At 48.9% G+C, this 25232-nt stretch overlaps 1 protein-coding gene across 1 annotated transcript in view; it reads right to left on the reverse strand.

The window, feature by feature from the left end:
- The window catches only part of LOC310861947 (ERC protein 2-like), a gene marked incomplete at both ends in the record, with an annotated part of 338757 nt that overhangs the window by 142071 nt on the left and 171454 nt on the right, over positions 1-25232 (reverse strand). Inside the window, one exon of the mRNA XM_083769684.1 lies at positions 8287-8380. Coding sequence (XP_083625810.1) covers positions 8287-8380 — 94 coding nt within the window. The remainder of the gene's footprint in view (positions 1-8286; positions 8381-25232) is intronic.

A 25232-nucleotide genomic window follows, 5' to 3' on the forward strand; every position in this document is an offset into this window, starting at 1 on the left:
ATGATTAATTTAATACATAGGACCACAATATAAACTCTCCTTTTAGCATGATTGTATAGCCTATAATGGTCCCTGCACACAGATCAGTTTTCCCGAAAAACACGTCCAGTTTTAACTCTGTACTTCGTACAAACTGTTAATAAAGTATTTAATCGTTCAAAAAACGTATAGTTACAACATCACTTTGTCCACCACTTTTCCATCTACAACAAATCTCTTCACCAAAACAAGAAAAGCCGATCTACAAGCTCACAATTGCGTAATTTCCCCCCCAATACTGTGGATTCCCGAGTGTGTACAGCAGTGGTTGTCAAATGGGGGTACGGTACGGGTACCCCTATAGGGCCCAGGTATGCAGAGGTACAACAGGGGGTACGGGTACCCCCCATTAATTTACACCTCAAAAAAGTTTAAAATATGGAATTATGAGGTTTCTAGCCGACAGCAACGGTATACTAGATATAGATTAGTCTTTTTCTAAGCAACATGTAGTCGGCTAAAGGGGTACTCCCTCCATCCAGGAATCAGGAAAAAGGGGGTACCACCGAGGCCAGGTTGTAAAGGGGGTACCACGAGGCCAGGTTGTAAAGGGGGTACCACCGAGGCCAGGTTGTAAAGGGGGTACCACCGAGGCCAGGTTGTAAAGGGGGTACCACCGAGGCCAGGTTGTAAAGGGGGTACCACCGAGGCCAGGTTGTAAAGGGGGTACCACCGAGGCCAGGTTGTAAAGGGGGTACCACCGAGGCCAGGTTGTAAAGGGGGTTCCACCGAGGCCAGGTTGTAAAGGGGGTACCACCGAGGCCAGGTTGTAAAGGGGGTTCCACCGAGGCCAGGTTGTAAAGGGGGTTCCACCGAGGCCAGGTTGTAAAGGGGGTTCCACCGAGGCCAGGTTGTAAAGGGGGTACCACCGAGGCCAGGTTGAGAACCACTGCTATACAGAATAGTCTTTTGAGTTAAATTAGCGACGATTATTTGACGGTGAAGGAACCCAGACCTGCAGCAGGAGAGGAGAGACGAGAGAGATAAGCGGCATAAAGTGTGAGTAAGTGCTACGACCTCGCTGACATCATGCCTGTGCGCGTGCATGTGTGTGTGTGTGTGTGTGTGTGTGTGTGTGTGGCCTCTATGTCACCTACGGCGAAAGGGGGAAAAAGGATCCTTCTCCGCACAAGGACTGATGGAGCTGTGAAAGAAAACATTGGACTGAAATAATAAACCCTCCCATCCCATTTTTCTCTCTCCCTCTCACCTTCCCTCTCTCTCTCTCTCTCTCTCTCTCTCCCCCACTCCTTCCTCAGCTTGCTCGGCCCACACGAGTTCACACGTTCACACTTTTCTCGGGGCTGTACAGGTCGCCGTGTGTGCGTGGGCTGTGTGGGCTCGCAAAAGAAAGTCCCCCTCCGTTTTCTACAGCGGGGACGAGGAAACACTAAACACACATTTTGAGTTCCTTCTCGTCGTGTAAGAATCCAAACACAGCGGAGGAGGCCCACAGGACTGCATGCCGCTATAGGAGTGGCCCATGAATGGGAGATAGAAATTCACTCTCCTTCCCTTCTGATCCGGTGGTGGTGCGGCTCTCGCCTTTATTGTATTTGTATGGCGTGGGAGACCTGTGGGGCGTGTGTGTGTGTGTGTGTGTGTGCGAGCGCACATCTGGGGTCAAATATTTTGTGAACGCTGGCAGTAGGCCAAGAAAATACGTGACGCCACAATTAGTTGGTTCAGATAATTTGAACATTTTAAGTTAAAAGTTCGGACTGGGGCTGAGATTTTGCCCAAATAGGGAGATAACTGACATGGCCCCTCCACGGCCAGATATACTATCAATGTGGTGGGTCCTTGGTAGGGCTGTCGCCTCACATCTAGGTCCCGGGTTAGATTCCCGCTGGGGATGCTGTGTTCTTTCCTCCACGTCATCAGTGCCCAGTGTCCCCTAGGGTAGGTATACCCTCACAAAAAACATGCAGTAATACTGGTCTCTAAACTGCCTCCCCCTGGCCAGCCGGCGCGCCTGATGGAGGGGAAAGGAACAGGTTGGAATAACGTGTTCCTTAATTCCACGCAACCACGTCCAACCGGAGAAACTCCCCCTGTCAGGTGATAAAGCAACCTGCTCACTCCTCATGCTTTGAAGGAAACACGAGGGAGAGGAGCGCCCAGGATGACAGCTTACTGTAGGTAACTGACACCGGGTGAAAAAATGGGTTACAAAACTGTGGGGTAAAATAAATACATATAATAATTGAGCATGCTGTCCTCCATGCAGAAATAACACTCATCGGATAGAGCTGGGCCGGCCCCGCTGGCTGGCTGGCCGGCCTGCGGAGGAGAAGGCTAATTTCACACGTGTCTACAACAACAAGCTGTGGGTTTCAAACCCCCGTCCGTCAGTCCGTACGTCCGCTCCGTGCACGCCCGGAGATGGAAATAGTGGCGAGCAGGAGCCAAATCACAGCCGGATGCTTGTGGCTCGTCGTGTCGGCACGACACAAGAGCTCTGGAAGGTGAGCGACGGCGTGCACACACACACACACACGCACAGACACACGCGCACACAGACACACACGCGCGCGCGCGCACACACACAGAGGCAGGCTGTGTGCGTCAGCAGTCTGAAGCCGTAATTGGATGTGACAGACGGGCAGTAATTTGATGCGGCAGCATCAACAAGCACTGGTCTGACCCCGCCCCGCAGAGACACAGAAACACACACACACACACACACACACACACACACACACACCTACGCACCCCACTGAGACTGGGACTACCACCACTGTACCCCTGAGAGTGAAACCCAACCGGAGATCTGTGTTAGTGCTGTTAGTGTGTGTGCACATGCGTGTGTGTGTGTGTGTGCACGCGTGTGTGTTTGTGTGCGTGCATGTGTGTGGTGTGGGGGTCAGTAAAGAAATGGGAGAGATTTGCTGGCTTTAGAGAATACAAAGAATGCAATGAAGGCCTGAGAGAGAGAGAGAGAGAGAGAGAGAGGGAGAGAGAGAGAGAGAGAAGGAAAAGGGAGAGATAATTGCCAGTGCGGGGTCGATCATCACCTCCCTCCCCAGGGACAGGCTCATTATGCAGTCTGGACCCTTCTGGTTTGATGGGGGGATTATAATCACTAAAATAAACGAGCGGGGAGTGAGAGAATGCACGTTTCCAGAGCGCTCCACACCTCTCTGATCCCCACACGCCTCACTCTCTCTCACACACACACACACACACACACACACACACACACACACACACACACACACACACACACACACACACACACACACACACACACACACACACACACACACACACACACACACACACACACACACACACACACACACACACACACACACACACACACACACACACACACACACAGCGTAGTGCGGCCTCTTCCTTCACGCTGTCTGACAGACACGTATCTGTCTACGTGTGTGTGCGTGTGCGTGTGTGTGTGTGTGTGTGTGTGTGTGTGTGTGTGTGGTACAAAAAAAAGCAAAAAAGAGCAAAAAGTGCTGCATTTGCAGTTTGAATGTCTGACAGTTTTACATGTCGTTGCCTTTCAAAGGGCTGATGATGGTAAAACACTGCATGCGTTCATTCACTCTTTCTTTCTCTTTCTTTCCATTTTCTGGACACGACAAAAACATGGTAAAACAATTTTAGACCTGGAAACCTGTTCTGATTCATGCATACCACAATTAGTAAATGGTCCATTATATATAGCGCTTTCATCCAAAGAGCTTTACATAGATTGTGCATTACATTCACATTCAGAAACCGATGGTATAGAGGCAACCATGCAAGGCACCAACCTGCACATCGGGAGCAATTAGGGGTTCAGAGTCTTGCTCAAGGACACTTTGACACTAACTCTGGGGGAGCCCACAAAATGGGTCTGCAACAATGGATTATTGGATCTCTGATTACTTTTACGATGAATGTCCGTCTGTGTACCTTTTATGCCCATATGGAGATCAATATGACTGGCCTCCAAGTACTACGATAAGGGTAAAATAGCCGATCTACACCTCGACGGGCATCATTCCCAACAGGCATCGTACCCAAGGAGCATCATTCCCAACAGGCATGCGTGTGTGTGTGTGTGTGTGTGTGTGTGTGTGTGTGTGTGTGTGTGTGTGTGTGTGTGTGTGTGTGTGTGCGTGCATGCGTGTGTATTGTGGTGGTGGTGCGGGGGACTGTGTGAAGGTTTGGAGTGAACGTTTCCGATGTGCATTTTCTCTGTGTTCGTGAAGTGTAGCGTGGCACGATGGAGACGATAGGGGAGGCGATGCTATCTCTCTCTCTCTCTCACTCTCTCTCTGTATCCGTCTCTCTCTCTCTCTCACAGTGGGATGGAGGCAGAGAGAAGTAATCGAGCGAAAGAAAGGCGGGCGGCGAGAAAAAGTGATGAAAGAAGAAGCCACATTTGTTTGTGTTTACCCTCGGAGCGTGCTATGTTCCCGATGCTCTCTGGAGATAAGGGAAGAGAAAGAATTAAGAGAGAAGGGTTGGTTGCTCAACAATAATGCTGAGCAGGGGGAAAAAACACCACTAAACACGGGGTGTATACGTTGGACATACTAACAGTTCCACAGGCATTAGTCCCACAACACCGTCGCTCCCGACATGCTTGGCCGGTTACAACTAACCCGTGGTCGGTTAAAACTCACCCGTGGCTCCTGACATGCGTGGCAGGTTAAATCTAACCCATGTCAGATTAAAACTAACTCGTGGCAGGTTAAAACCAACCTGTGGCATGTTAAAACTAATCCGTGGTCAGTTAAAACTCACCCGTGGCTCCTGACATGTGTGGCAGGTTAAAACTAACCCGTGGCAGGTTAAAACTAACCCGTGACTACCAGACATCCCGTGGCTTCCTGTGAGGTTAGGTTTAGGGTTTTAGGTATAGGGTGTCGGCCTAATGCCTGTCGGACCACACAGTATCTGTGCTACGCTGCGTTCAATGTGAACAGTTACTTTTCTTTGCAATTACAAATTAAACCGTTTTGAAATTGCAAGCACATGATATAATTTATAGATACAATAATTCAAATTGTGTATATGTACCACAGATGTGTTAATGTTAACTATAATATCAATATCAAATTCAACACATTTATTTTGTTTGAAACTACATTAAACATGACTTTAACTCATTACTAAACCAACAATCCTAATAATGTGAGAGCCTGGGCCAACCGCAACAATCTATAGAATGTTGGTGGAATTGAATTGATCTCTTCCAGTGCTCCTCATGTCAAGAGTGTGTGGATTGGTTAATTTGCTGAGACTCTGGACACATAGTTGAAACTGGGACGATCCTGGCCAAACCAAGAGCTGCTTCTGACATATGCATACTAGGGGCAAGGCTTCCCTCACTTTGAGTGGCACTGAACGCACAAGCCACGGGTGTCTTTCTGACAGTCACCAGTCTGGTAACTGCCTTTTTGACAGAATATATCTGATTAATGCATTTCTGATAGAAATACAGTGTGATAAATGTCTTTCTAAACCTTAATACTAACTCTAACCCCGACCTCACAAACTGTGTCGTGTTCTAAAATGTTGCTTTATCGGCAAACAAAAAGAAAGAAAAGTGAAAAATGTGGCGCAAGCTGGATTGGTACCTAAATATGAGTAGGGGAGGGAAGCCTCGCTCCCCATCCCCTCCCCATATTTCTGTCAGAAGCAGTTGAGGGCTGATTCTACCGTTTTGCACCAAGCCATGACGTCTGGTCGTCCTCATCGTGTTTATCTTGCAGCGTTTAAGTGTCTGTCCATCCGTTCGTCCATCATTTACACACAATACCTGAGCTAAGGTATAAAGGTGCGTGAGCATAGCAGCATGTGTATACTGTGCATTGTATAGACTGACAGCACTGGTATAATCCGCAAGTATGAGGTCCATGAGGTAGAGCAAAGAAAAAACGTTAAGGTCCCTTAATTGTCTCTGTTATAGCATTTCCCCGAAAATGACGAAACACCAGGCCTCTCTCTCTCTCTCTGGCAACCCCTCAGTGTTTGTCTCTGGGTTTGTGGCAGTGTAAATGTGTCCGACCTTCTGTACAGGAACTGTTTAGAAGAGGAAATGATGTGGCTGTTGGATGCAGCCTGCCAGCACGCACGTCCAACAACACACATAAATAACCTAACAGTTGCACACGCACACACGCAAACGCACGTACGCACGGTAAAACCACAGACTGGCTGGACAAAGAGAGAGAGAGAGAGAGAGAGAGAGAACACTTGCAGTGTTGGAAAGTAACAAAGTACATTTGCTCAAGTAATGTAATTTTTAATAGGCCTATACGGTTTGAAAACTTGTGAAATGTGACATTATGCGTAATGAGTATTACTTTTGGTACGTTGAGTGTATTTTGATGCCCATTTTGTAATTTTACTCAAGTAAATGTCGAACACAGTAACTTGTTTTTCCTACATTGTGGTATTCATAGTTTTACTTAAGTATAAAAAAACAAAATATGAGTACTTTCTCCCACCACTGCCGGCTGGCATAGAGTCTTGCCTCTCTATCTGTCCTGTGGGACTAGCCTGGCACGGCTGGCGCTCTGAACGTATTAACACCTTAGCAAGGCTCTGCGGGCGCTCTGAACACACACACACACACACACACACACACACACACACACACACACACACACACACACACACACACACACACACGCACACGCACGCACACGCACGCACACCGCACACACGAGCACAACACACACATAATGTAGTTATATATATAACGTTGCTATATAAGTTCACAACGCTCAGAGAGCAACACCCGAGTGCAACCAAACATAAAATGACTTGTCTTTTTAGTTCTACTGGATCTCTTCTCCACTAGTCCTCCTCCCTGACATGTGTTTGTCTGCTTTTTATTTGTTTTGACTAAATGTTCAATTTATTTCGTCTTTGTCATAGCTCAGTCTTTATTTCATTTTTTGCCTGCGAAAAAAGGTAGTCGACAAACATGTTTCATCATAGTTTGCATTGACGAAAAACAGCATAATAATATGGCAGCGCAGAAAGAGCTCTCTCTCTCTCTGCTGTCATGACTGAAGGCAGTCTCTCACTATTCCCCTCTGAGCCATTATGCCCTTTGCTGCTGGCTCCGTATGGAGCTGATTTCTCCGGACTAAATGCCTGTCTCTTCCACTCAGGACTGACTCTGAGATGCACCGAGGGAGGGATGGGGGGGGGATACGGAGAGAGGGAGGCCCGAAGGAGTGCAATATACCACAGAGGAACAGAACAATATGGAGAGGCGTAGACTGGAGAACAAAGAACAGAAATGCAGTGCTAGGAAAGAAGGATAAGGAAAAAGATAGACGGTTGTGCGACATGTGCTGCTTGCTTGAGAGAGAAAAAGAGAGGAGAGGACAGGAGGAGAGGAGTAGGGTAGGAGAGCAGAGCAGATGACAGGAGGAGAGGAGTAGGGTAGGAGAGGAGAGCAGATGACAGGAGGAGAGGAGTAGGGTAGGAGAGCAGAGCAGATGACAGGAGGAGATGAGTAGGGTAGGAGAGCAGAGCAGATGACAGGAGGAGAGGAGTAGGGTAGGAGAGCAGAGCAGATGACAGGAGGAGAGGAGTAGGGTAGGAGAGCAGAGCAGAGGACAGGAGGAGAGGAGTAGGGTAGGAGAGCAGAGCAGATGACAGGAGGAGAGGAGTAGGGTAGGAGAGCAGAGCAGATGACAGGAGGAGAGGAGTAGAGTAGGAGAGCAGAGCAGATGACAGGAGGAGAGGAGTAGGGTAGGAGAGCAGAGCAGAGGACAGGAGGAGATGAGTAGGGTAGGAGAGGAGAGCAGATGACAGGAGGAGAGGAGTAGGGTAGGAGAGCAGAGCAGAGGACAGGAGGAGAGGAGTAGGGTAGGAGAGCAGAGCAGATGACAGGAGGAGAGGAGTAGGGTAGGAGAGGAGAGCAGAGGACAGGAGGAGAGGAGTAGGGTAGGAGAGCAGAGCAGATGACAGGAGGAGAGGAGTAGGGTAGGAGAGCAGAGCAGATGACAGGAGGAGAGGAGTATAGGAGAGGAGAGCAGATGACAGGAGGAGAGGAGTAGGGTAGGAGAGGAGAGGAGAGCAGAGGACAGGAGGAGAGGAGTAGGGTAGGAGAGGAGAGCAGAGGGCAGGAGGAGACTGGACAGGACAGGAGAGGAGAGTTTGATCCAATGAGACCTCCGATGATGATGATGATGATTTAGGTGATTTAGACATAAATAAGGGGCTGAGGAATGGTCGCTCGCAGACATGTGCGCACACATATACACACACCTGTGGCACAGAGTGTGGATGTCCGTCGGTCAGTCCATCCTTCCTGATCTCGCCCGGTACAATCTGCTTCTGGACGTTCGGAGACTTGATCTGCCTTCAGATTGGACAGAGAGAGAGAGAGAGACCCAATAAAGTAATGCACAGTGATAATGCCTCAATCAGTACAGTGTCTTTAAGGTGGTTTCACACTGGTGCGTTATATACGGACCAAATATTCAGCGGGAGTGTGCAAACGTCATTGACATAAAGTGAGGTCGATCTGTTTTTTACATATAGGCCTACTCCCAAATTCGCTCCAATATTCCCTCGACAAAACGAATCAGTGTACAAACAACTTAAGGCTGATTTATAATTATAGTTGTCAACTAAGTACAAAGTGTAGAGCAAGGGTTTCCAAACTGTTCAGGCTGTGACACCCCAAAATAACCATGATTTGAACTGAGAACTCAACCTGACATGCACTTGTCAGCAACTAGAGTAGAGAGACTAGAGAGAAGCATTAACTCGGTTCCTCCTTCTTATGTAATATTTGACAATTTGGTCATTAAATTGTCACTCTAAAAATGTGCTGAGATATATATAGGCCTACTATATACTGTATATATATATATATATATATATACACCCTGTATACACTGTACTGTATACTATAAGTAGGTTTGTTTAGGTAGGTTTGAGTGAGAAAACAATGTTTGACCCCCAGTTTGGGAACCATGGCTGTAGAGTGGTTAATTATATGGCTTAGTGATGCATTGGAAAAAAGAAAAAAAAATGCTCAAAGTGAGCATTCAAATGCACGCCGCAACATTTTATCTAACTGCCTTTCTTCAACTTCTGTTTTAAATCTCTAGTTTTGGATAGTTTTTCTTATTTTTTGGGGGGGAAACTTTTGCGTCACTAACATGTTCAGAACAGGTCTGTTTCCAAATCACTAACATGTTCAGAACAGGGCTGTTTCCAAATCAAAACAAGTTCTAATGGATTCACAAGTGGTTGCAGCAAAGCTTCAGCTGAAACGGGCCGCGTATACGCTATGTTGGTGTTTTGAATATTGGCAATTATGGCACACACACACACACACACACACACACACACACACACACACACACACACACACACACACACACACACACACACACACACACACACACACACACACACAGATGTACAGTTATAGGTACAGACGTGAACACAGACTGCGTCTCTGTCTGGTCTGAGCAACATGACAGACTGAGACAAGATGAAACTTGACGGATGAGGGCCGAGACACTGCTGTGTAAATCTGTCAGCATGCGCGCGCACGCACACACACAGACATATAAATGCACGACGTGCACGCACATACTGACACACACGCAAATAGTATTCCAAGTACTGAAATATGGATACAGACAGACAGAAAAACACAGATACAGAGGTGTATAAACAGCCAGGTGTGAGTACACGCACGCACGCACGCACGCGTACCGTACACATACTTTGGGGCCAGAGTAAATGTATAGCGTCAGTCTTGTGTGACTCTGGGGTGTTGATTACAGAGCTAACCCGTTCAGCTAACCTGTGTACTAGCCACTCGACAGCCATACTGCATACCTCCATATACACTACTACAGCTAGTCATAAAAAGGTTGACGCCTCCTTCGACTCTGGGGTGTCTGTATCTCGGGTGCCATTTTCAGGGAAGGCATTAAGGGAAGCTTCCGCATGTGTCACAGAAGGGGACGTTCGGTATAGGCGGGACTCCCTCTTTCCCAGAAGGCACTTGCTTTGGCGATGTAAACGTTTGTTTCCTCATGCCAAAAAAGCTCCTTTGAATTGAATTTAAGTCCCGGAAATGATGCGATTTGCCTTCCGCACTTCTGCCTCCCGTTTTTTGCATGTCGCTCCAATAAACTGCAGTGGTGAATGAGGTATCTAGGTATCTATGTAGTCTGCGACTGCAACCATACTGCATACCTTCAAATACTACAGTCTGCTCCTATAGTCTGACAACTGCTATAGCTGACAACACATGCACACGCACGCACGCACGCACGCACGCACGCCTTGTAATAGAATCAAAATAGTGCCTTTGAGCGACTCCGGTGAGCCCTACCGCTTGTTCTTCTAAAGTTATGCGTAGAACTTGCACGGCCTCGCTGACAGTGACAGATTAGTGTTGAAGAGAAGCCTCCTGTAGACACTGTAAACACGCTGCCACACTGCAGTAGTACTCCTGTAGACACTGTAAACAAGCTGCCACACTGCAGTAGTACTCCTGTAGACACTGTAAACAAGCTGCCACACTGCAGTAGTACTCCTGTAGACACTGTAAACAAGCTGCCACACTGCAGTAGTACTCCTGTAGACACTGTAAACAAGCTGCCACACTGCAGTAGTACTCCTGTAGACACTGTAAACACGCTGCCACACTGCAGTAGTACTCCTGTAGACACTGTAAACACGCTGCCACACTGCAGTAGTACTCCTGTAGACACTGTAAACACGCTGCCACACTGCAGTAGTACTCCTGTAGACACTGTAAACACGCTGCCACACTGCAGTAGTACTCCTGTAGACACTGTAAACACGCTGCCACACTGCAGTAGTACTCCTGTAGACACTGTAAACACGCTGCCACACTGCAGTAGTACTCCTGTAGACACTGTAAACACGCTGCCACACTGCAGTAGTACTCCTGTAGACACTGTAAACACGCTGCCACACTGCAGTAGTACTCCTGTAGACACTGTAAACACGCTGCCACACTGCAGTAGTACTCCTGTAGACACTGTAAACACGCTGCCACACTGCAGTAGTACTCCTGTAGACACTGTAAACACGCTGCCACACTGCAGTAGTACTCCTGTAGACACTGTAAACACGCTGCCACACTGCAGTAGTACTCCTGTAGACACTGTAAACACGCTGCCACACTGCAGTAGTACTCCTGTAGACACTGTAAACACGCTGCCACACTGCAGTAGTACTCCTGTAGACACTGTAAACACGCTGCCACACTGCAGTAGTACTCCTGTAGACACTGTAAACAAGCTGCCACACTGCAGTAGTACTCCTGTAGACACTGTAAACAAGCTGCCACACTGCAGTAGTACTCCTGTAGACACTGTAAACACGCTGCCACACTGCAGTAGTACTCCTGTAGACACTGTAAACACACTGCCAACATTGTGAGCTAATGCTAACATAAGTGACTGAATGTGACCAATTCCGGCTGGCACAGCGAACTACCCTCTAGGGCCGTGCACCCCCTGTTACCAAATAATCACAGAATGTCACTGGACTGAAAGACATGCAGCTCCTGTGCAGTATACAGTACATATCCTTACAACAGTGTTTTACCGGATTTTGCCGTTGGTGTTAAATAACACCATAAAACCACCATTACCCTTTTCATGTCACGCACCCCCAAGGTGCACGCACCACAGTTTGGGAACCCCTGCTCTATGGCCACATGGTGACAGTTAACTTGTAAAAAGAAACATTTGCAATATGAATCGTATTATTCCATTAAGACCTGAAGCAGATTCCACAAATGTCTTCGAAAACAGCAGTTTGTTCAACATTTTTTTCAAAAATGTTCAAAAATAGCAGATGTACAAGCTCGCTGTGAGCAGCTATTTTTGAATATCCAACGCTAAAATCGAAAATGGCACAGAGGGTTTCCTGTGGTTTTTAATGGATTATAAAACAAATAAAACATTTTGATGCTGTCGGGCAGAATCCTCTGATCTCCATATTCTATCTATCTATCTATCTATCTATCTATCTATATCTATCTATCTATCTATCTATATATCTATCTATTTTTAGATTAATTGCTGAATTAGAATCCTGAACAGTTGGGGACTTATAAGGTGTCCACCTGACATATTTCTTTTTGGTTTATTTAATTATTTTCTCAAGCTAAGATGACTTTCACTGCACTACATTTTTGAACACTGCATTTCTAGGAAGGCACTCTTGGGACCCAAAAATACATTATGAATTAAAGCTGCACTATGTACGGTAACTATCCTCTTCTCCCCCGATTTGAACCCCATGTGTGCAGATTTTTCTTATTTGTCTTTTTTTACCGTTGAACTAAAGAGTCTGTCTGCTTGCTCAGGGGATAAATTGAATCTTGACCATCAGGTCAAAATCTCTGTCAGATGGTGTGTCTACAGAGACACGAACTTTGACACAATCTAAATGTGTCAACAGAAGAGAAGGGAGACTATGAAACCGTACATTATTGTCAGTCCGTCAGTGTATCACTCAAAACCCCATACATGGGAAAGCCCCCATATATGGCGCCCAGGTCTCGTGACATCATCAGGATTTTTTTCTTTCAGATTGTATAATTGTATATGTTGTATTAACATACTGTACTCTAGCATACATATTGTATAAGTTATACTGTATTAACATACAGATTCGACAACATTACATTTTATTCATTAAAGATAAGTTACAATAGTGACGCTTCAACCGATTAAGCTACTATATCATATAGTGACAGTAGCCGACCAAAAATCTTTGCAACACTCCTGTGTGATTAAAGGACGTGAATGTACAGTATGGACTACGGAGATACGAGGTCTCTGTCCTGACAGTCCACACTGCCCTGTTTACACTGGGCAGAGCTGCCCCCCCACGCACAGGCAAATATTTGCTGCCACAGCCCTTACAATGTGAGTGTGTGTGTGTGTGTGTGTGTGTGTGTGCGCCTCTGTGTGAGCGTGCGTCCGTGCGTGTGAGAGCCGTTACGATCTATGTTGGTGGGTAATTTATGTTAGGAACGCACTCGACACGTTCTTACACAGCCGCGCACGGGTGCTCAGACACACATGCGTGTGTGCGTGTGCGGACGGACGCGACGCGCACACCATCAAATAAATAGCGCTAGCTTTCACATCCTCTGAGAAAACCAATGTTATGATGGAAGGAGACAGCGCATGAAGGCAGCACACACACACACACACACACACACACACACACACACACCTGTGTGTGTGTGTGTGTGTGTGTGTGTGTGTTTGTCTAAGCTAAGAGGCATGCCCGTGGAGTACAGTCTTGCAATGAGGGCATATCAGCTATCAGACAGGCTGAGGCGCTATAACAGTGCAGGTGTACAAACCAACGGACTGCTACCAATGCTGGTGTGACATCTGTGTGACAGATGACACACACACACACGCACAAACACACGCACACGCACACATCCACACACACACGCACACAACAAAACCGAGGCGCAGGCCAGTCGACAGTGTGTTACATTGTTTTTCTGTTCTCTATACCAGTGGTTTTCAACCTGTGGGTTGGGCCCCATTTCCGGGCCATGAGGTTATTGCCCAAACATTACAGGGGCTAGCACAACATTAGCTTGATCATCATTGTCTGAACTTTACAAACCAAAAAAGGTACAGAAGAACTTTTCAGTATTTTCGACAGCGGTACCCTAGGGTCCCTTCCTAGTTATTCCACTCTCCATAGGACGCAGCTTTACCACTGTCTGTTCACAGAGACCCGTGTGAAGCGGCATTAATCTGCGTTGTCGTTAAGTATTTTTTATCTTTTTCTTTTAAGTTTTGGCTTCTCTGAAATTCTCTCTTCCTCATGTCCCATGTCCCGCCTCCCACGACACAACAGCATTAAAAACATCCAGCATGTACGCGGTTGGCCAATCAGAAGCAGTAAGTAGGATGTGCAGCTAGCCAGTCTCGGTGCGGGAGGTGGGACATGGGAAGTGAGGAAGAGAGTACTACAGAGAAGCCAAAACTTAAAAAAAAAAAGATTTAAAAAAAGACTTAACGGCAATGCCGATTAACCCGTTTCCACGGTCTCCTACTGCAACTTTATGCATCTTTGAAACATCGCATCAACACTCAAGCGACCACGCAGGTCTCTGTGAACAGACAGTGGTAAAGCTGCGTCCTGTGGAGAGTGGAATAACTAGGAAGGGACCCTAGGGTACCGCCGTCCAAAATTCAGAAAAGGTAACCGAGGGTCTCTAAAGAGGCTAGCTAAACTGCCTGGTCTTCTGCATTTTGGCCACATATTCGTATCCACATCGCACCCAATATAGCAGGCCATGTCTTAGTGCACTCCCTCCCGGGTTGCTGTGACTGTTTATTCCCACCAACAACAACAACATGACTTGTTTAAGTTGTTTACGGCAGTGGTGCTGATTTCGCTAACGGCAGAATCTGTCTTAAGAGATCACATCATAATCTGTGACCAGGTTCAGCACTTTGTTCCTCATGCAGGCTTTGCTCAGTTTTCAGCTTCCAGCAAACCTATTTTCTTAATTTCGCGCAATTTCTGAACCACCGACTTGAGGCACTTTCTTTCTGGCTCCAGTCACAATTATCTTCTCTGACAAGGCACCTTGGGAAGAACAATTTGGCATGCCTTATCCACCCCCAGGGCAGTGTTCAGCTGTTATTGATATATTTGCATAACCTCAGTCAGCTGTTTCCCAAAAGCAATGAAAACAACAACAATGCAAGATATATTTGTGTTTCTTTCTACAATGTCAACTGCTGTTCACTTCGGCTTCTGCCCAGTTACATTTCATTTCTGTCGGTAAGAAACCTCTTACTGTGACTTCATATTTAAACTTTAATAATAACGCCCTACTTGATCATATACTACAGCTTCACACAAAAATAATCAAAAACAGCAGATCTGCAAGCTTGAAACACGGTGCAGAGCGACACATTTTGAGCTTGTAGATCTGCCACTTTCTGCCACCGCTATTTTTGGATGTGAATGCTGAGAAGTAGCAGTTTTGGACATATGAGGTTTCACCCGACAGAGACGATTTAGAACGCGAGGTTATCTGTTCAAGCATCAAGTCACTCACACAAGTAGTCAAATGTCGGTGTGACATGTTCCACCGCAGTGTGCCAACACAACACCATTGGCCTTCCCAGACCCACACTTTATGATTATGAACGATAACGCCATCAATCAAGCGTCACGTTTCAGTCAATTTACAGTTTACTATAGTCCATACGGTGGGGTGCTGCAGCCAAAAAAAGCTGATCTACAAGCTCACAGTGTACGTGTTGCAGTCGTCTCATTTTCACCACGGGATATAGCCTACTGTACCACGTGTTATGACTGTATAAATGATGAAGTATAAATCAGGGCTTCATAAGACCGCTATGGCATGTATAACCGCAAAGATATGTGTGACTGCCGTGCAAATGAGTGTGGAGCGCACATGTGAACGGAATTATGTATTCATTATTATGTATTAGTATTTCCATCTGAGTGAGACAGAAAATAGTCTTCTTTCCATAGCATAGAGAGAGAGAGAGAGAGAGAGAGAGATGTGGGGTAGGGGGGAGGGGTTGAGGCTGAGTTTTTCCCACGGTGTCGCTGCGTCGTAAATAGAAGATGTACAAGCTCAGAAGATCTACAAGCCCTTGTAAATGGGCAGTGTTCGATGTGACAACACACACACACACACACACACACACACACACACACTGCAGCTACGTATAACAGCTGGGCTCTGGCAGCGGGCTAAGGGAGGACGAGAGAGCCAAAGTGAAATAAAGAGAGAGAGAGAGAGCACTGTGTGCACGAGGCCAGCAGGTTCCTAAATGGAGCGTAATAAGTCATTTTTTATTCTTCCTTCTTCACATTTCCTCTCTGGCTCTATACTCTGTCCATTTGGAGCGCTCCACCTCTCTGGCTCTATACTCTGTCCATTTGGAGCGCTCCACCTCTCTGGCTCTATACTCTGTCCATTTGGAGCGCTCCACCTCTCTGGCTCTATACTCTGTCCATTTGGAGCTCTCCACCGGCCCAGCCGTCCAACACAAGCAGCTCTGCTTTAGTCCTGGCCGTGAAGAGCACCGCTCTGCGCCTCTACTGTACCATCACCTTTTATTACTATGTACTTTAGTCTCCCTGTCTGTCTGTCTGTCTGTCTGTCTGTCTGTCTGTCTCCCTGTCTGTCTCTCTAACTTTTCGTTATTTAGAAAACACAAACAAACTCAAACAAACTCATACAAAACAAACTACCGTATATGATATTTCTTAATCAAAAGGTTCATAACAATATGTGACTATTGACATACAAAAATAACACTGCCAGTTACGTAACATAAGAGGATAAAATGGGTTGGGCTAATTTATATTTTGACTTGGACAATTACCCCATACTTAGGCAAGTTTTGGGGCCAATGTGACCAATGTGTGACTTAGGCCAAAACAATGGCCTAGAGGTCCTTGGAGACGGAAAAGCAGCGGGAAAATGCTGATAAAATCTGAAAAACGCAGCAGTGTTCAAGGACCTTTAATCACACTCGTGTGATAGGCCAGGGGGCGGGAACAGCAGGATCCTTTTCAATTAGGCCGTTTGACCAGAGCTGACTTATAGGCGAAACAATGTCCATGATTGTAATGAGGAGGTGAGGTTTTGGTACCTTACTTCACTCTCCTACACCCCTCCCCCCCTCTGTCTAAAGACAGAGGTTGGGGGCAGGGGGGAAATATTGAAATATGAAAGTATAGCGTGAGGCAGTCAGGTCAACAGTGGGAGCCTCGGAGAGCCTTATCAGAGGAACTGGGCTGGACGGAGCGCTGAGAGATCCAAACAGACCACGTCTGTTTATATCGCTGATAGATGCTTCATGGCCCTGAGACGTCTCTTATCGCTACGCAAATACTGCGGCTTGGGCCTGTTGTGTTCATGTGTGTGCACGTGCCCTGCGTGTGTGTGTGTGTGGTGTGTGTGTGTATGTGTGTGTGTGGTGTATGTATGTGTGTGTGTGTGTGTGTGTGTGTGTGTGTGTGTGTGTGTGTGTGTGTGTGTGTGTGTGTGTGTGTGTGTGTGCGCGAGTATACAGTATATACTTGTCTGTGTGTGTGAGTATCAGAAAATCAAGAATGAGCACTCCACTGAGAAAGCAGATGTGTGTGTGTGCGTGCGTGCATGTGTGCGTGCGTGCGTGCGTGAGAGGGAAGCGGGTGCATTCTATTGTCAGTGTGTTATGAATGGCAGTGTGACTCCCTACCGCGTGATGTGGGCCGGGTCTGTTCCCAGGTACCATCTAGTATACAGTATATCTGTTGGACTGCATGCAGTCTCACGCGCGAGTGTGTGTGTGTGCATGCGGTCTCACGCATGCAGCTCTGTGACCTCACATGGCCATTCATTCATTCATGCTATCGAGAACACATGCAACCTGACACATGCACACACGCACACAGCCACGCATGCTGTTTACAAACACGCTGACCTTCGCCGCCCCTGTGAGAACCACAGGGGGCGCTGGCCTGGCTGTCAGGATGATGAGTGTGAGGTGCGTGAGAGAGAGAGAGAGAGAGAGAGAGAGAGAGAGAGAGTCACAGTGCTTGTGCTCAAACGAATGATGCTCTATAGGTCATTATATTGAACATCTGGAATTTCGTACGCTTATAAGAGCAAGACTGCAAATGATGTGTGTGCATGTGTCCATACAGTATGTGTGTGCGTGTGCGCGTGCATGTGTGTCAGCCAAGGACCAAGCAGTTCCTTCTAGCCAGCAGGTTCTTGCCAAGCCCAACACCAAGCTCCCATTCTCCTCAAGACTCCCCTTGACACACGCTGCGCACGCACGCACGCACGCCACACACACACACACACACACACACACACACACACACACACACACACACACACACACACACACACACACACACACACACACACACACACACACACACACACACACACACACACACACACACACACACACACACACACACACACACACACACACACACACGGACACACACCCCCCCCATCTTTCCTGAAAGCCTCCCTTTACATACCAGAGTGCTTAGCCAGTCCCTAGCAGTGATATGGTGGGACATATGGGAGGTTGATATACTGTATAGTTAACATAGGTTTTGCCGTCGCTTCAACCTCCTCGAGGACAACATTGAAGGAGCTGTGGAACTATATGGTATATGAGAAGTGGCCAAAGACATAACAATATAATAATTCAGTTTGGGAACCAGAACACAAAAAAACCTTTTTTTTTGTCTATTCACTTGGGTTAGATGAAAAATCCAGATGACTGCATATCCAATTTATTTTTTCTTTATTATTTTCGGTACCATTTCCCCTTTGAATATCTTTCAATAAATTAAAGTGAGGGATAAGTATAATGTCCCTGCGAGCCAGAAACCATTATGTTACAACTTGACTGCGTCTCGTGTTAGTCAGTGTGTTATTATTAGGCCCCCTCCCATGTGTACGTCGTCGTACGAGGGTGGTGTCGCCGCTAGCTTGCTGTGCTGTGCAGCCGACCCACAAGCTTCGCAGCTGGCTATAGCGCGACACCACCGTCGTACGACGGGAGCATAAATTTAGCCTCTTCATTATTGAAGCGGCGGTATGGTGTGCTTTTGGTTTTTTTTTTCGGGGAGTGGAACTCTTCACATGTGCTTCTGAAGGCTCATTAGCGCCGAGCGGCTAGGTTCCAGATGGAGCGCATCCACGCGGGGTTCACATCCACACATAACGGCGGCGGTATGCGGTCTGACACTATCATTAGCATGTTAACCCAGCCCGCGCACCTTATTATTAGAAATTATGATGCCGGCGGAGGGAAAACACACACACACGCACACACACACACACACACACACACACACACACACACTGCGGGCTGTGTTTAGTCAGCGGGAGCCGTGGATACATAGCAACGACGAGCGGCCTGGAATTCCCCCTGTTACTGTTACCGTACATACTCCCCGCTCGCTCCCAGACTCCCTCCCACAATGACGGCATGGCCTCTTCTTAAAATGTGTCTTTCACTTTCACGTGTGACCATCCATGACACTTCCAGTGCTCAGTTAATGATGTCCTGCCGTCTGGAAGGCAAGAAGACAAAGATTATTGTGTGGGTTTAACCACGTTTAACCTGGCATTTTGGACGTGAGCTTACTATCAAAATGCTTTGTAAATATAGTCTTCAGCTAGTACATGCTGGTGTGTTCCATCACTGCAGGCTGCTATTCACACGCACGAAACTAATACATGAAATAATAACCAGATTAATAAAAAGGTGCCGGTAACGATCGGCCGGTTAGTGAGGAGCGCCAAACACCATTATGAGATGTAAGCCATGAAGTAACTGTCAGTGCCCCCCCCCCCCTCTGGCCCACAGTATGTACTGCTATATGACCAGCCGACTAACATCCATCATGGAGTGTTGCTGCACGGCCAACTTGGACGAGAGTATGATTTCATCATCTGCTTGTCTACTCTCTCCCTCTCTCTCTCTCTCTCTCTCTCAGATAGTGGTTAATAGGCCATCTGATGGCGTTCCAACACAAACAGTCTGATTAAAAAGACATCCATTCTCCTCCTCCACAGATGCTACAGACACCATGCTGTATGTTCAGCATGCACGCAGACAGCGGCACGTTTCCCTCATATTTTCACACTGACGCTCATTTTGATTGAGAACAGCGACTCTCATTGTGTGGACCCTGACAGAGGACACCCTGACTGAGGACACCCTGACTGAGGACACAGTGACTGAGGACACCCTGACTGAGGACACAGTGACTGAGGACACCCTGACTGAGGACACCCTGACTGAGGACACCCTGACTGAGGACACCCTGACTGAGGACACAGTGACTGAGGACACAGTGACTGAGGACACCCTGACTGAGGACACCCTGACTGAGGACACAGTGACTGAGGACACAGTGACTGAGGACACAGTGACTGAGGACACAGTGACTGAGGACACCCTGACTGAGGACACCCTGACTGAGGACACAGTGACTGAGGACACAGTGACTGAGGACACAGTGACTGAGGACACAGTGACTGAGGACACAGTGACTGAGGACACAGTGACTGAGGACACAGTGACTGAGGACACCCTGACTGAGGACACCCTGACTGAGGACACCCTGACTGAGGACACCCTGACTGAGGACACAGTGACTGAGGACACAGTGACTGAGGACACCCTGACTGAGGACACCCTGACTGAGGACACCCTGACTGAGGACACCCTGACTGAGGACACAGTGACTGAGGACACAGTGACTGAGGACACAGTGACTGAGGACACAGTGACTGAGGACACAGTGACTGAGGACACAGTGACTGAGGACACCCTGACTGAGGACACCCTGACTGAGGACACAGTGACTGAGGACACAGTGACTGAGGACACAGTGACTGAGGACACAGTGACTGAGGACACCCTGACTGAGGACACCCTGACTGAGGACACAGTGACTGAGGACACAGTGACTGAGGACACAGTGACTGAGGACACAGTGACTGAGGACACAGTGACTGAGGACACAGTGACTGAGGACACAGTGACTGAGGACACCCTGACTGAGGACACCCTGACAGAGGACACCCTGACTGAGGACACAGTGACTGAGGACACAGTGACTGAGGACACAGTGACTGAGGACACAGTGACTGAGGACACAGTGACTGAGGACACAGTGACTGAGGACACAGTGACTGAGGACACAGTGACTGAGGACACAGTGACTGAGGACACAGTGACTGAGGACACAGTGACTGAGGACACCCTGACTGAGGACACAGTGACAGAGGACACCCTGACTGAGGACACCCTGACTGAGGACACCCTGACTGAGGACACAGTGACTGAGGACACAGTGACTGAGGACACAGTGACTGAGGACACAGTGACTGAGGACACAGTGACTGAGGACACAGTGACTGAGGACACCCTGACTGAGGACACAGTGACAGAGGACACCCTGACTGAGGACACCCTGACTGAGGACACCCTGACTGAGGACACAGTGACTGAGGACACAGTGACTGAGGACACAGTGACTGAGGACACAGTGACTGAGGACACAGTGACTGAGGACACAGTGACTGAGGACACAGTGACTGAGGACACCCTGACTGAGGACACAGTGACTGAGGACACCCTGACTGAGGACACCCTGACTGAGGACACAGTGACTGAGGACACAGTGACTGAGGACACCCTGACTGAGGACACCCTGACTGAGGACACCCTGACTGAGGACACCCTGACTGAGGACACAGTGACTGAGGACACAGTGACTGAGGACACAGTGACTGAGGACACAGTGACTGAGGACACAGTGACTGAGGACACAGTGACTGAGGACACAGTGACTGAGGACACAGTGACTGAGGACACAGTGACAGAGGACACCCTGACTGAGGACACCCTGACTGAGGACACAGTGACTGAGGACACAGTGACTGAGGACACCCTGACTGAGGACACCCTGACTGAGGACACAGTGACTGAGGACACAGTGACTGAGGACACAGTGACTGAGGACACCCTGACTGAGGACACAGTGACTGAGGACACAGTGACTGAGGACACCCTGACTGAGGACACCCTGACTGAGGACACCCTGACTGAGGACACAGTGACTGAGGACACCCTGACTGAGGACACCCTGACTGAGGACACCCTGACTGAGGACACAGTGACTGAGGACACAGTGACTGAGGACACCCTGACTGAGGACACCCTGACTGAGGACACCCTGACTGAGGACACAGTGACTGAGGACACAGTGACTGAGGACACAGTGACTGAGGACACCCTGACTGAGGACACCCTGACTGAGGACACAGTGACTGAGGACACCCTGACTGAGGACACCCTGACTGAGGACACCCTGACTGAGGACACAGTGACTGAGGACACAGTGACTGAGGACACAGTGACTGAGGACACAGTGACTGAGGACACAGTGACTGAGGACACCCTGACTGAGGACACAGTGACTGAGGACACCCTGACTGAGGACACCCTGACTGAGGACACCCTGACTGAGGACACAGTGACTGAGGACACAGTGACTGAGGACACAGTGACTGAGGACACAGTGACTGAGGACACCCTGACTGAGGACACAGTGACTGAGGACACCCTGACTGAGGACACCCTGACTGAGGACACCCTGACTGAGGACACAGTGACTGAGGACACAGTGACTGAGGACACAGTGACTGAGGACACAGTGACTGAGGACACAGTGACTGAGGACACAGTGACTGAGGACACCCTGACTGAGGACACCCTGACTGAGGACACAGTGACTGAGGACACAGTGACTGAGGACACAGTGACTGAGGACACAGTGACTGAGGACACCCTGACTGAGGACACAGTGACAGAGGACACCCTGACTGAGGACACCCTGACTGAGGACACCCTGACTGAGGACACAGTGACTGAGGACACAGTGACTGAGGACACCCTGACTGAGGACACAGTGACTGAGGACACAGTGACTGAGGACACAGTGACTGAGGACACCCTGACTGAGGACACCCTGACTGAGGACACCCTGACTGAGGACACCCTGACTGAGGACACAGTGACTGAGGACACAGTGACTGAGGACACAGTGACTGAGGACACCCTGACTGAGGACACCCTGACTGAGGACACAGTGACTGAGGACACCCTGACTGAGGACACAGTGACTGAGGACACAGTGACTGAGGACACCCTGACTGAGGACACAGTGACTGAGGACACAGTGACTGAGGACACAGTGACTGAGGACACCCTGACTGAGGACACAGTGACTGAGGACACAGTGACTGAGGACACCCTGACTGAGGACACAGTGACTGAGGACACAGTGACTGAGGACACAGTGACTGAGGACACAGTGACTGAGGACACCCTGACTGAGGACACCCTGACTGAGGACACCCTGACTGAGGACACAGTGACTGAGGACACAGTGACTGAGGACACAGTGACTGAGGACACAGTGACTGAGGACACAGTGACTGAGGACACCCTGACTGAGGACACAGTGACTGAGGACACCCTGACTGAGGACACAGTGACTGAGGACACAGTGACTGAGGACACCCTGACTGAGGACACAGTGACTGAGGACACAGTGACTGAGGACACCCTGACTGAGGACACAGTGACTGAGGACACAGTGACTGAGGACACCCTGACTGAGGACACAGTGACTGAGGACACCCTGACTGAGGACACCCTGACTGAGGACACAGTGACTGAGGACACAGTGACTGAGGACACCCTGACTGAGGACACAGTGACTGAGGACACAGTGACTGAGGACACAGTGACTGAGGACACAGTGACTGAGGACACAGTGACTGAGGACACCCTGACTGAGGACACCCTGACTGAGGACACAGTGACTGAGGACACCCTGACTGAGGACACAGTGACTGAGGACACCCTGACTGAGGACACAGTGACTGAGGACACAGTGACTGAGGACACCCTGACTGAGGACACAGTGACTGAGGACACAGTGACTGAGGACACAGTGACTGAGGACACCCTGACTGAGGACACAGTGACTGAGGACACAGTGACTGAGGACACCCTGACTGAGGACACAGTGACTGAGGACACAGTGACTGAGGACACAGTGACTGAGGACACAGTGACTGAGGACACCCTGACTGAGGACACCCTGACTGAGGACACCCTGACTGAGGACACAGTGACTGAGGACACAGTGACTGAGGACACAGTGACTGAGGACACAGTGACTGAGGACACAGTGACTGAGGACACCCTGACTGAGGACACAGTGACTGAGGACACCCTGACTGAGGACACAGTGACTGAGGACACAGTGACTGAGGACACCCTGACTGAGGACACAGTGACTGAGGACACAGTGACTGAGGACACCCTGACTGAGGACACAGTGACTGAGGACACAGTGACTGAGGACACCCTGACTGAGGACACAGTGACTGAGGACACCCTGACTGAGGACACCCTGACTGAGGACACAGTGACTGAGGACACAGTGACTGAGGACACCCTGACTGAGGACACAGTGACTGAGGACACAGTGACTGAGGACACAGTGACTGAGGACACCCTGACTGAGGACACAGTGACTGAGGACACAGTGACTGAGGACACAGTGACTGAGGACACCCTGACTGAGGACACCCTGACTGAGGACACCCTGACTGAGGACACAGTGACTGAGGACACAGTGACTGAGGACACCCTGACTGAGGACACAGTGACTGAGGACACAGTGACTGAGGACACAGTGACTGAGGACACCCTGACTGAGGACACAGTGACTGAGGACACAGTGACTGAGGACACCCTGACTGAGGACACAGTGACTGAGGACACAGTGACTGAGGACACAGTGACTGAGGACACCCTGACTGAGGACACAGTGACTGAGGACACAGTGACTGAGGACACAGTGACTGAGGACACCCTGACTGAGGACACAGTGACTGAGGACACAGTGACTGAGGACACAGTGACTGAGGACACCCTGACTGAGGACACAGTGACTGAGGACACCCTGACTGAGGACACCCTGACTGAGGACACAGTGACTGAGGACACAGTGACTGAGGACACAGTGACTGAGGACACCCTGACTGAGGACACAGTGACTGAGGACACCCTGACTGAGGACACAGTGACTGAGGACACCCTGACTGAGGACACCCTGACTGAGGACACAGTGACTGAGGACACCCTGACTGAGGACACCCTGACTGAGGACACAGTGACTGAGGACACCCTGACTGAGGACACAGTGACTGAGGACACAGTGACTGAGGACACCCTGACTGAGGACACAGTGACTGAGGACACAGTGACTGAGGACACAGTGACTGAGGACACAGTGACTGAGGACACAGTGACTGAGGACACCCTGACTGAGGACACAGTGACTGAGGACACAGTGACTGAGGACACCCTGACTGAGGACACAGTGACTGAGGACACAGTGACTGAGGACACAGTGACTGAGGACACCCTGACTGAGGACACAGTGACTGAGGACACAGTGACTGAGGACACAGTGACTGAGGACACAGTGACTGAGGACACCCTGACTGAGGACACAGTGACTGAGGACACAGTGACTGAGGACACCCTGACTGAGGACACAGT

Source organism: Protomyctophum parallelum (genome assembly GCF_964188405.1).
Source record: "Protomyctophum parallelum genome assembly, chromosome: 7".
Lineage (NCBI taxonomy): Eukaryota > Metazoa > Chordata > Actinopteri > Myctophiformes > Myctophidae > Protomyctophum > Protomyctophum parallelum.